Genomic DNA, 14,097 nt, shown 5'->3' on the forward strand with positions numbered 1-14,097 from the left:
TGAGTATGTATAAAGAAATAAAGCTCTGACAGACTCCTACAATAGGTTGAAACATCCAGAAAAGCATGATCTTTGTCAGTGGCCATAAACAGGGATATTTGTGGGCCTAGTATTGTGCTGCACCACATTTCCTTATTTCATCCATTCATTATGGGTAAAATCACAAGAATAAATAAAATATGTCAGCCTGTAGTCACTCTTCCCGCCAGGGGAATGTGGAAGCCCTGGTAATCACATATGGCACAATAGCCTACCCTTAATCCTCATTTATTTTTTATTTCTGTGATGTCATTCTCTTTAAGCCGTGGCAAATGGGGGGGGGGGGGGGGGTGGGATCCCTCAAGTTCTCTCTCTATGCCCTCATTCCAGTCAGGGTAATAAGAGAACATTGTGATTTACTGTCACTGAACCGCGAGGAGTGCATCAGAGAGAATCCACTGCGGCAGGGCCATTCATATAGATTTAACTTCCCACAGAATTAGACCAGATGCCTACACGTCTATTATATTTCAAGCATGACCTTGGTCTCCATATGATGAAAAATATCACTGGGGGGGGGGGGGGGGGGGGGGGGGGGGTGGAGGTGGAGAGGGAGAGAGAGAGTTAGTGGGGGGAGAGAAAAATAAAAAACTATTTAGTCCTCTTTAAATCCCTACTGCAGCAGCAATGCTGCATATAGAGTGTAGCCCAAAATAGATCCATGGTTTCAAGTTCTCTTAAAATAGTGTATGAATCATTTAGTTTACTTTCGCTGCTGATAAGGTGCTTTTAAGATTTTAGCATGATGTACATTTAGATGAGGAGGACCAAGCGAGTCACAGTCAAAGAAGGGCCGTTACTGGATAATCTTGATGCACTGTACTCCAGACCTGGGTTCAAATGCTATTTGAAATATTTCAAATGGGCATTTGTTTTAGCCTGCCTGGAGTGCCACATATTTTGCAACTATGCTATTGGTTCCATTGCGCCAGGCAAGCTCAATCACGCCCAGCTTAAAAGTATTTAAAATGATTTAAAATAGGATTTTTGAACCCAAGTCTGCTATACTAAAGATATTGGGATAGTCTTGTATCGGTCCTGTTGTCTAGTAGAACCTGAAACATAAAGGGAAATCTCAGATAAAAGTGGACCGCACTCATAGAGATCGTGGAGACCCTAGGCTTCTTTCTTATTTTCTTTCTTCTCTTTCAGAAGCTGATGATAATTGGATTTATTGGCTGACATAGGCTGACCTACATACGACGTACATAACAAATCCTCTCAGCATGGGTGTGGGCATCCTATTCCCTCAATGTTATCTCAATGTTGTTTCAATGTTGAAGAAGCATATTTATTTTTGTAACTGCTTTACAATACAGTACACAACAGATAGAATCTCAACTCTATCCATTGTTTTATGTATCGCACAAAGTGTTCTAGTTGGGCTCAGGAAAGAGATGTGCGTCATGCTTTCAACATGATTAGTCATCTACTCAGGCAACGTTTCGCATTACCAAGAAGGAAAGATGATGAGAAGAGACCTATATATGCACATCCACTGAAGAGGGAAGGGGAGTGTGTGTGTGTGTGTGTGCGCGCGCCTGTCTGTTGTGCTCAGAGTATAAATGGTACACCATGAGTCACCATTAAGTAACTTAGCTCTCAACTCGCCATCGCCCACATGTGGTGTATGTGGTACCAGTGTGTTCTGAGGTGTCTCTGCTCTCTGGGCTGTGAGGCAGTCAGTTGAGATGTGTGTCTGAACAGTGCAGAGCCAGAGAGGCCAAACAACATCTGCATGGACCCTATGGACAGCCCATTAGACTGGACGAAGCTGCTTTGTGGTGAGAGGGGAGGAATATTGAGTCTATATGGAGTGTATTAGTGAGAGGGGGAGAGAGAGAGATAGGGGAGAGACGGAGAATGAGAGAGAAAGGGGAGAGAGGAACAGAGAGAGAGAGAGCGAGAGAGAGCTGGAGCGAGAGCGAGAGAGAGAGAGAGAGAGAGAGAGAGAGAGAGAGAGAGAGAGAGGAGCCACTTTATCAAACAGGGGAAGTTTCTATTCTAATCTAGACCATCAGCAACTACTCTCCTGTGGTTGTGACTATATAAGAGCCCTATGTTGTCTGCATTCTCAACAATAAAAGAAACAAAGGCACAAACACAAACAAGCTAAAACTAGCTGGTTCTTAAAAGACCCTGGGTATCTTTCTACAGCAAGGCAGGGTCGGTACAAAAGTGAAAAACAAGAGGTAACAGAGAGAAAAGTATTTCTCTGTCATTCATTCTCTCGCTCTACACACCAGATCTGGGTTCCAATTACAGTGGGGAAAAAAGTATTTAGTCAGCCACCAATTTTGCAAGTTCTCCCACTTGAGAGGCCTGTAATTTTCATCATAGGTACACATCAACTATGACAGACAAAATGAGAAAATAAATTCTAGAAAATCACATTGTAGGATTTTTAATGAATTTATTTGCAAATTATGGTGGAAAATAAGTATTTGGTCAATAACAAAAGTTTCTCAATACTTTGTTATATACCCTTTGTTGGCAATGACACAGGTCAAATGTTTTCTGTAAGTCTTCACAAGGTTTTCACACACTGTTGCTGGTATTTTGGCCCATTCCTCCATGCAGATCTCCTCTAGAGCAGTGATGTTTTGGGGCTGTCGCTGGGCAACACGGACTTTCAACTCCCTCCAAAGATTTTCTATGGGGTTGAGATCTGGAGACTGGCTAGGCTACTCAAGGACCTTGAAATGCTTCTTACGAAGCCACTCCTTCATTGCCCGGGCGGTGTGTTTGGGATCATTGTCATGCTGAAAGACCCAGCCACGTTTCATCTTCAATGCCCTTGCTGATGGAAGGAGGTTTTCACTCAAAATCTCACGATACATGGCCCCATTCATTCTTTCCTTTACACGGATCAGTCGTCCTGGTCCCTTTGCAGAAAAACAGCCCCAAAGCATGACGTTGCCACCCCCATGCTTTACAGTAGGTATGGTGTTATTTGGATGCAACTCAGCATTCTTTGTCCTCCAAACACGACGAGTTGAGTTTTTACCAAAAATGTTCTATTTTGGTTTCATCTGACCATATGACATTCTCCCAATCCTCTTCTGGATCATCCAAATGCAATCTAGCAAACTTCAGACGGGCCTGGACATGTACTGGCTTAAGCAGGGGGACACGTCTGGCACTGCAGGATTTGAGTCCCTGGCGGCGTAGTGTGTTACTGATGGTAGGCTTTGTTACTTTGGTCCCAGCTCTCTGCAGGTCATTCACTACGTCCCCCCGTGTGATTCTGGGATTTTTGCTCACCGTTCTTGTGATCATTTTGACCCCACGGGGTGAGATCTTGCGTGGAGCCCCAGATCGAGGGAGATTATCAGTGGTCTTGTATGTCTTCCATTTCCTAATAATTGCTCCCACAGTTGATTTCTTCAAACCAAGCTGCTTACCTATTGCAGATTCAGTCTTCCCAGCCTGGTGCAGGTCTACAATTTTGTTTCTGGTGTCCTTTGACAGCTCTTTGGTCTTGGCCATAGTGGAGTTTGGAGTGTGACTGTTTGAGGTTGTGGACAGGTGTCTTTTATATTGATAACAAGTTCAAACAGGTGCCATTAATACAGGTAACGAGTGGAGGACAGAGGAGCCTCTTAAAGAAGAAGTTACAGGTCTGTGAGAGCCAGAAATCTTGCTTGTTTGTAGGTGACCTAATACTTATTTTTCACCATAATTTGCAAATAAATTCATAAAAAATCCTACAATGTGATTTTCTGGATTTTTTTTCCTCAATTTGTCAGTCATAGTTGACGTGTACCTATGATGAAAATTACAGGCCTCTCTCATCTTTTTAAGTGGGAGAACTTGCACAATTGGTGGCTGACTAAATACTTTTTTCCCCCACTGTATATTCTAGATCTGGGTTCCAATTCTATTCTAGATCTGGGTTTCAATTCTATTTGAAATGACACTGAGTGTACAAAACATTAAGAACACCTGCTCTGTCCATGACAGACTGACCAGGTGAATCCAGGTGAAAGCTATGATCCCTTATTGATGTCACTTGTTAAATCCACTTCAATTACTGTAGATGAAGGGGAGGAGACAGGTTAAAGAAGGATTTTTTAAAGCTTTGAGACAATTGATACATGGATTGTGTATGTGTGCCATTCAGAGGGTGAATGGGCAAGACAAAATATTTAAGTGCCCTTGAACAGGGTATGGTAGTAGGTGCCAGGCGCACCGGTTTGTGTCAAGAACTGCAACGCTGCTGGGTTTTTCACGCTAAACAGTTTCCTGTGTGTATCAAGAATGGTCCACCACCCAAAGGATATCCAGCCAACTTGACACAACTTTGGGAAGCATTGGAGTCAACATGGGCCAGCACCCCTGTTGAATGCTTTCGACACCATGCCACGACGAATTGAGGCTGTTCTGAGGGCAATATTAGGAAAATGTTCCTAATGTTTGGTACTCAGTGTATTTTGAATACTGTTTCTGTGCTTGATTCAGCATGCCTGTTGCAAAGGAACCAATAGAAAAGTCCCAAAAGTTCTTTATTTAGCCTCCTGGCACTCTAGGTAGGCTAAAGCAAACGCTCAAAGTATTTTGAAATATTTGAAATTGTTTTTTAACTCAGGTCTGGTCTCCTTACACTGACTGATCATAACATGGGGAGGAGGTTATAAATCCTGTCTGTTAAAACTCTATTGTAAATTAAATCCCAGTGGGACAGGGACTGTAAAAACAGAGAGGAGGGCGACGGCAACGTAAACACACACCGGCTCCAGTCTGTAATCACCCAAACGGATCACACTCACCGCTCATTCTAGACCAGTCCCAATCAAAGCATTTCCTGTCCGTCACACTGGCCTGATCTCTAATCAGCCTGATTATTTGGGGCACCACTGGATTCTCAATGCACTGGGCAGACACAGGCTAGAGCAGGGTTTCCCAAACTCGGTCCTGCCCCCCCCCCCCCCCCCCCCGGGTGCACGTTTTCGTCTTTCCCTAGCACTACACAGCTGATTCAAATCACCAAAGCTTGACGATTAGTTGGTTATTTGAATCAGCTGTGCAGAGCTATGGCAAAAAGCAAAACGTGCACCCAGTTTGGGAAACCCTGGGCTAGAGGAAGGCTTGAATTAGGAAAACTACACTCCCACACTACCCATGATGCCACACATAATATGGCAGCCATGTTTGTTGACGTAAACACACAATAGAGTGCCTTCGGAAAGTATGCAGACCCCTTCACTTTTTCCACATTTTGTTACATTACAGCCTTATTCTAAAATTGATTAAATTGTTTTTTCCCCTCATCAATCTGCACACAATACCCCATAATGACAAAGCAAAAACAGGGTTTTATACATTTTTGCTAATTTATAAAATAAAATAAACTGAAATATCACATTTACATAAGTATTCAGACCCTTTACTCAGTACTTTGTTGAAGCACCTTTGCAGCTATTACAGCATTGAGTCTTCTTGGGTATGACACTACAAGCTTGGCACACCTGTATTTGGGGAGTTTCCCCACTTCTTCTCTGCAGATCCTCTCAAGCTCTGTCAGGTTAGATACGGAGCGTTGCTGCACAGCTATTTTCAGGTCTCTCCAGAGATGGTAGATCAGGTTCAAGTCCGGGCTCTGGCTGGGGCACTCAAGGACATTCAGAGACTTGTCCCGAAGCCACTCCTGCATTGTCTTGGCTGTGTGCTTAGGGTCGTTGTCCTGTTGGAAGGTGAACCTTCGCCCCAGTTTGAGGTCCTGAGCACTCTGGAGCAGGTTTTCATCAAGGACCTCTCTGTACTTTGCTCCAGAGTGGCGCAGTGGTCTAAGGCACTGCATCTCAGTGCTTGAGGCGTCACTACAGACCCCCTGGTTCGATTCCAGGCTGTATCACAACCGGCCGTGATTGGGGAGTCCCATAGGGCGGCGCAAAATTGGCCCAGCGTCGTCCGGGTTTGGCCGGTGTAGGCCGTCATTGTAAATAAGAATTTGTTCTAAACTGACTTGCCCTAGTTAAATAAAGGTAAAATAACAAATTAAAAATTTGCTCCGTTCATCTTTCCCCTCGATCCTGACTAGTCTCCCAGTCCCTGCTGCTGAAAAACATCCCCACAGCATGATGCTGCCACCACCATGCTTCACCGTAGGAATGGTACTAGGTTTCGTCCAGACGTGACGCTTGGCATTCAGGCCAAATAGTTAAATCTTGGTTTCATCAGACCAGAGAATCTTGCTTCTTATGGTCTGAGAGTCTTTAGGTGCCTTTTGGCAAACTCCAAGCGGGCTGTCATGTGCCTTTTACTGAGGAGTGGCTTCCGTCTGGCCACTCTACCATAAAGGCCTGATTGGTGGAGTGCTGCAGAGATGATTGTCCTTCTGGAAGGTTCTCCCATCTCCACAGAGGAACTCTAGATATCTGTCAGAGTGACCATCTGGTTCTTGGTCACCTACCTGACCAAGGCCCTTCTCCCTCGATTGCTCAGTTTGGCTAGGCGGACAGCTATAGGAAGAGTCTTGGTGGTTCCAAACTTCTTCCATTTAAGGATGATGGAGGCCACTGTTATCCATGTATATGGGTAAGAGTCTAGCTACATTTTCAGATATTATACGTTTCTAATTTTTGTGAGAAAGCTATGACAATCGATTTCTATTGCTAGTACTCTATGGATTGGGATTATGGTTCATTGTTTAGCTAGCTAGCTACATGTCTAAACAAAAGACTAAGTTAAAGCGTACTGTTAGCTAGCTAGTTAACGTTAGCTGGCTGGTTCACTAGCTAACGTTACGTGTATGATCTGTGTAGTAATATTATTAGTATCTCAGAAAAACTATTTGCATTGCTAGTTATAGCCTAATGTTAGCTAACTAACTAACATTGAACCTATTCGGGTAGTTTTAGCTAGCTATGACAATCGGTTTGTATTGCTAGTACTCTATGGGTTGCAATGGAGGCTGCTGATTGGATAACAGCTCATAATAATGGCTGGAATGGAATGGCATCAAACACATGGAAACCATTCCACTAATTCTGCTCCAGCCATTATCACGAGCCCGTCCTCCCCAATTAAGGTGCCACCAACCTCCTGTGATGGGTTGGGATTATGGTTAATTGTTTAGCTAGTTAGCTGTCTAGACAATAGACTCCACAGATGATTACATGACCCATCACGTTAGCCAGGTGTGTCTGGCGGTGATTACGACCATCTATTGTATATTAATGCTACAATTTTGTATCTGGAATTTGTCTTTCAGCATCAGTAGAACACGCCTGACTCTCTTCCACCAGTCATATAAGGAGAATGGTCTAATGCCTCCCATCAAAAAGAGAGCTGGCCCAAGCAAGCACAGGTTACACCTGAAGCATGAGGACTTGCAGCATGTTGTGAACTTCATCAACAACCATGCAGAGGATAATGCAATAGTATTACCAGGACACCACCCAGGTCACAAACACTTTGGTGGAAAGCTGCTGCCATCTCATGCGACAAAAGCAGCGGTGTGGCGTCTCTACAAGGAATCGATGACAACACTTGGAATGTAAAGCATAAACAACACATGTTTTGATTATTTAATTTACCTCCAACATGATTGGCACTACTTTTATTGATTTCACATTATTTGTGTATTTTTCAGAGGTACGTGTAGTCAGGCTGTCTTCCTTCAGGAATCTGTGGAGAGATTGCTGGTGTGGTGAAGGACAGCACTGTGACAGGGGTCAACATCCCACAGCTGGTTGGACTGCAGGATGGTACGGTGCTGGTGGAAAGCTATGGCTGGCAACAACACCTGACTCCGTACTTCAGGCAGCTGCCACAGATCAAGAAGTACCAGCACTTCAGGTGATTATCATTCTTACTATCTAAACTTGGGAAGTGAATTGATGTTATGCAAGGTTGTAATGTCTTGTCAATTTTTTTGTCTATTTTCCAAGCTTCAATGCTCTGGAGCTTGGTGTTGTTGTCGCCGAGGAGCGTTCGGACTCAACCAGGACCAGGTTTCAGCTGCTGCGCAATTTTATTTTTCCTTTATTTAACTAGGCAAGTCAGTTAAGAACAAATTCTTATTTACAATGATGGCCTACACCGGCCAAACCCGGACGACGCTGGGCCAATTGTGCACCGCCCTATGGGACTCCCAATCACGGCCAGTTGTGATACAGCCTGGAATCAAACCGGGGGTCTGTAGTGACACCTCAAGCACTGAGATGCAGTGCCTTAGACCACTGCGCCACTCGGGAGCCCAATGCAGAGCCTGCTGACGTCCTTCCTCCCATAGATTGTCTGCCTGTACAAGCACCACCTGGACTTGACAAACTCATCTTTTTGAGAAGATCAGGGAGTTTTGCACATCACAATCTCCCTACCATCAATTGCACATCTCTAGCCATAGCCACAGAAAAACAATATAGGGAGAAAAAGTCGGCCACTCACCCAATCGTCCTATAAAATACTCCCAGCAGCTAGCTAGCTAACGTTAGGCTCTGCATGTTTAGCTTGCTAAATAAATAGCTACCTAAATAGATAAGCTAGCTTATTAGCCATGTTATGACTGACTTGTGATCAATGCCCTTGCTAGTTTGATTGTATTGGCATTCCCAGTCTTAGTTACATTTGTCAGTTTTTTGTCCAAAATATTGAGTAATTGAAACTGAAACGGTGCATCCCGAATGGCTGGAGGAAGCAAACAATGTACCAGGCCAGCTGTAATTTACAACCTGATAGCAATATTTGCTGGACTACCAAGAAATGTATTGTTGAATTATCTTAATCATGCATTGAACTGTATCCATCTATTCTGCCAACAATGCCTTACTGTACGTCATGGAATTTTGAGTCAAATAGAACCTATTTCTAAAACCTCTTATGAAGTTGGTTTTGTAGCATATACTGGGAATTTGTTTGTTTCATATCTGCAAAGTAGTTAAAACGCTGTCAGTTACACTTTAAAGTACAGTAGGTGCTGATTGACATATGACCAGCCTGACCGACAATAGTGCCGAACAGTTTGCCCAATTAACAAGCAACCAATGTGTGTCCAGTAATGTCGTCAGAGAAAAGCGTGTAGTCAACACGGTAGACCTTGTGCTTCTGCAATGAGCTATGAGCAACCAATAAGCCACTAAATCTATCCTTCAATCCCTCATTATACGCAGTCAATCCAGACATAAAAGAAAATACAAACTGGAGAGGGGCTTTGCCTCATGCTCTCCTGCTCTCCCTCCCCCTCTCTCCTTCTCTCTCTCTCTCCCTCCCTCTTCCCTCACTCCCCACATCCCTCCCACCTCTCTCACTCTCTTACTCTCTCACTCTCTCACTCTCCCACCTCTCTCACCTCTCTCACCTCTCTCACTCTCTCTCTGTGTAGGCAAGTGCTAATTGATGAGTAGTTGGAACCTTGTCATGTTTTGTTCAAACATCAAGGCTTGCCGCAATATCAACAAATCCTGGAGACCCAAACACTGGCATATGTCAACCAAGGGGTTCTAACTCTGGCTGTGAGTACTCTGCTCCCCTCCCTCCCGTCCAAACCGCAGGTTGACGTTTATTGTCATGAATCTTACCCTGGAGGCGAACTGAGCGATTTCTGCTATATGGGACAGCTGCAAAGTAAAAACTGTCTATATATCGTAAAAATTCATGAAAACAAAATTGTGCATAGGCATTAGGGTTAGCAGTGTGTTTAAGGTTAGGATTAAGGTTAGGTTTAAAATCAGATTTTATGACTTTGTGGCTGTGCTAGCTTGTGACCACTCTGTAGAGCTGCCTCCAGGGCAAGATTCTTGACAATTAATGCCAACCTGCGTCCAAACGACTGGAGTGAGTGTCGGTCCGCTCCGATCTTACACTCCTGGGCCAGTATTCACAAATCGTGTCAGAGTAGGGGTGCTGATCTAGGATCTGTGACACTTTGTGAATACGGGCCCTGAGCTCCCAACAGGCTAGTTAGACACAAATCTAACAACACCTTATAATACTGTAAAAGCTCACAACACCAATTCTGCTGGAGGAAGTTTGTGGATGGCCTATGCTCTCCAAGGAGCGAAAGGGTTTGAGACAAGTAAGTCAGTGAAACCCATTTCGGTAACAACAAATCCACACCTTACCTTACCTGGACTAGGTCACACAGCTATGGGTTTTGGGAACTCCATAAGAACTACACAATAAATAAGCAGTTAGGGCAACCTTTCAGTGGCATGATTGGTGTCTAACAATGTTCCTAGAAGAGAAAACAACAACATGTGGATGACCACTAGAGGGGTGGTTGCGCTGAATCAGCATCATTCATTTGTTTGTGCTTTCCATACTTTGCTAATAGATGTTTGAATGCTTATGTTGATGCAACTAGTCACCACAAAGAGAATGTCTCTTGACCATAATGGAGGTATAATATGTTAGTTCAAACTTTAGGATTAGTTGGTGAACTGTGAAACCGGCCTACTCACCTGGCTTGGTGACCGAAACTCCTGGTTATTGTCATTCATGTACATGTTGTCACCATCAAACTGTGAACAGAAAAACAAAACAAACATTTTGTGAATAATAAGCAAGATAGAAAAGAGAGAGAGAGAGAGAGCGAGGGAGAGAGAGCGAGAGAGAGAGAAGAAGGGATGGCTCTACGGGTGGCCTGGAGCATGAGTCTAATGACTTTGTCACATTCACTAAACCTCGTTGTGGCGGCTTCGGTAATTACTGTTCGTCAGTGGGGCGATAATTAGTTGAGCCGAGTGACAAGCGATGGGCTTCCCCTGTGGGATTGTTCATACCATGTGTGTGTGTGTATACCTAGTGTGTGTTTGTGTGCATGTGTGTACTGTCTCTTTCTCTGTGTGTGTGTGTGTCTGTGTGTGTGTGTGTGTGTGTGTGTGTGTGTGTACACCGTCTCTGTGTGCGTGTGTGTGTGAGTGCTGTTGAAGGAAGGGGATGCCATGTCTCTCACATGAGGTGAAGCATTAATACACAAGGGGGCATGATTTGTGGTTTTAGAACTGCTGTGCTGTGGTCATACAGTAGGTATGAGACGAAGCCAAGGCTTCGCACGCCTCTTGACCAATCAGATTGCATGGCAGAACAAACCGTTATGACATAGCCCTGAGTGCCTAAAACTGGACGTACTATAGCGCTATGTTGTTGTAGCTATGTTGCTATGGTTAGCTTGCCTGACTGGCCACTACTTAACAACACCTGGGAAAGATACTCAGACAGAGGCCCGTTTAAGGGCTCTGGGGCCAGATATGTCAAGCGTCTCTGAGTAGGAGTGCTGATTTGGGATCAGTTTAGCCTTTTTGATCACAATTATTAAGATTACATTGACAGGGGGGACCTGATCCTAGATCAGCACTCCTACTCTGAGATGCTTTATGAATCAGGCCCAGATCTGAAGCAACACAGTATTTCATGACGAGTACTACTTTTAAGTTGGAATCCTCCTGCCTATCTGAGGAACGATTGATGGTAGTGTGCTCAATCACAATAGTCAGTGGTGGAAAAAGTACCCAATTGTCATACTTCAGTAAAAGTAAAGATACCTTAAGTAAAAGTCACCCAGTAAAATTCTACTTGAGTAAAAGTCTAAAAGTATTTTGTTTAAAATATACTTAGGTATAAAAAGTAAATGTAATTGCTCAAATATACTTAAGTATCAAAAGTTAAAGTTAAATTATAAATCATTTCAAATTCATTATATTAAGCAAACCAGACGGCACCATTTTTATTTATTTATTTATTTAAGGACACCCAGGGTCACACTCCAACATTCAGACATAATTTACAAACGAAGCATGTGTGTTTAGTGAGTCCGCCAGATCAGAGGAAGTAGGGATTACCAGGGATGTTCAGTTGAGAAGTGCGTGAATTTGACCATTTTCCTGTCCTGCTAAGCATTGAAAATGTAACGAGTACTTTTGGGTGTCAAGGAAAATGTATGGAGTAAAAAGTACAATATTTTCTTAAGGAATGTAGTGAAGTAAAAGTAAAAGTAGTCAAAAATATCAATAGTAAAATACAGATACCCAAAAAACGACTTAAGTAGTACTTTAAAGTATTTTTACTGAAGTACTTTACACCAGTGACGATAGTCATCTAAAGACTCATCTTTTAAGAATTGGGAAAGTTCACAAAGCCCAAACTGAGGACACTACAAAATAATAAGATGGTAGCAATTGTGATGGTGAAAAAAGTGTTATGGCCCAACAAAAATAAATATATTCCCTGTGCAACCTTGGACTCTCCATAGCACTCAGCTCTGTAGTGAAGCGGTTTGTTCAGCAAACGGGATAAACCTTGACAGTGACCTCACCGCCCATCGGGTAATACAGAACGTTCATAGACACATATCAACGCCAGCTGTCAAACTGCTGTGAAAGTATTGAAAGGCATGAAGAAGAGCTAATGTTTTCTTGTTTGTTGACAAAAAGTCATTCTTAGCATAGTGTGTGCCAAGCTCGGTGTAAAAGGGAACAGACAGACAGCAATGAAAACATGATCAAACTAGACAGCATTCCATTTCAAATTCCAGAGATGTGGAGATACAGAGCGATTCAATGGGTGGTATTTTACGAGCCATTAGACATGGATTGAAGGTTTGCTAGATAGATAAACAGAAAAAGAATATCAGGGAACACAAATGGGCCACCGCGATTAGCTAAGAAATTATTTCCTGAGAGGACTAATGGATACAATCCCTGAGGGTGAAAGAAAATATCCACAATGGAAGACATTAAAAACAATTTCATAAGAGGGGAGAGGGGTAGATAAAGAGGGAGAGAGAGATGTGATAGATACAATGCCTTCAGAAAGTATTCACACCTCTTGACCTTTTCCACATTTTGTTGCGTTACAGCCTGAATTTCAAATGATTAAATTTTTATTTTTTTCACTGGCCTACACAATACCACATAATGTCAAAGTGGAATTATGTTTACTTTTTTTAATTTTACAAATTAATAAAAACATGAAAAGATGAATTGTCTTCATTCAATAAGTATACAACACCATTTGTTATGGCAAGCCTAAATATGTTCAGGAGTAAAAATGTGCTTAAGTCACATAAGTTGCATGGACTCACTCTGTGTGCAATAACAGTGTTTAACATGATTTTTGAAAGACTACCTCATCTCTGTACCCCACACATACAATTATCTGTAAGGTCCCTCAGTCGAGCAGTGAATTTCAAACACAGATTCAATCACAAAGACCAGGGAGGTTTTCCAATGCCTCACAAAGAAGGCCATCTATTGGTAGATGGGTAAAAACACAAAAAGCAGAAATAGAATATCATTTTGAGCATGGAGAAGTTATTAATTACACTTTGGATGGTGTTTCAATACACCCAGTCACTACAAAGATACAGGCGTCCTTCTTAACTCATTTACCGGAGAGAAAGGAAACCGCTAAGGGATTTCACCATGAGGCCAATGGTGACTTTAAAACATTTACAGAGTTGAATGGCTGTGATAAGAGAAAACTGATGATGGATCACCTACATTGCAGTTACTCCACAAAACTAACCTAATTGACAGAGTAATAAGAAGCCTGTACAGATTTGTTTTTTCTTCTTCAAGACATGCATGCTGTTTGCAACAAGGCACTAAAGTAATACTGCAAGAAATGTGGCAAAGCAATTCACTTTTGGTCCTGAATAAAAAGTGTTATGTTTGGGGCAAATCCAATACAACACATTATTGAGTACCACTCTCTGGCTGCATCATGTTATGGGTATGCTTATAATCGTTAAGGCCTGGTAAGTTTTTCAGGATAAAAAAGAAACTGACTGGAGCTAAGCACAGGCAAAATCCTAGAGGAAAACCTGGTTCAGTCTGCTTTCCACCAAACACTGGGAGATTAATTCACCTTCAGCAGGACAATAACTTAAAACACAAGGCCAAATCTACACTGGAGTTGCTTACCAAGAAGACTGTGAATGTTCCTGAATGGCTGAGTTATAGTTCTGACAAATCTTCTTGAAAATCTACGGCAAGACCTGAAAATGGTTGTCTAGCAATGATCAACAACCAATTTGACAAAGCTTGAAGAATTTTGAAAAGAATAATGGGCAAATGTTGCACAATCCAGGTGTGGATTATGTGAATCTGTTAGAGG

General features: G+C 42.7%; 1 protein-coding gene across 1 annotated transcript in view; it reads right to left on the reverse strand.

Annotated features, from left to right (window-relative positions):
* The window catches only part of LOC311147835 (TOX high mobility group box family member 2-like), a 137,271-nt gene that overhangs the window by 52,460 nt on the left and 70,714 nt on the right, over window positions 1-14,097 (reverse strand). Inside the window, exon 3 of the mRNA XM_084184640.1 lies at window positions 10,443-10,502. Within this exon, the coding sequence (XP_084040766.1) occupies window positions 10,443-10,502 (60 nt within the window). The remainder of the gene's footprint in view (window positions 1-10,442; window positions 10,503-14,097) is intronic.

The sequence above is a fragment of the Coregonus lavaretus genome (assembly GCF_964263955.1).
Source record: "Coregonus lavaretus genome assembly, chromosome: 20".
Classification (NCBI taxonomy): Eukaryota; Metazoa; Chordata; class Actinopteri; order Salmoniformes; family Salmonidae; genus Coregonus; species Coregonus lavaretus.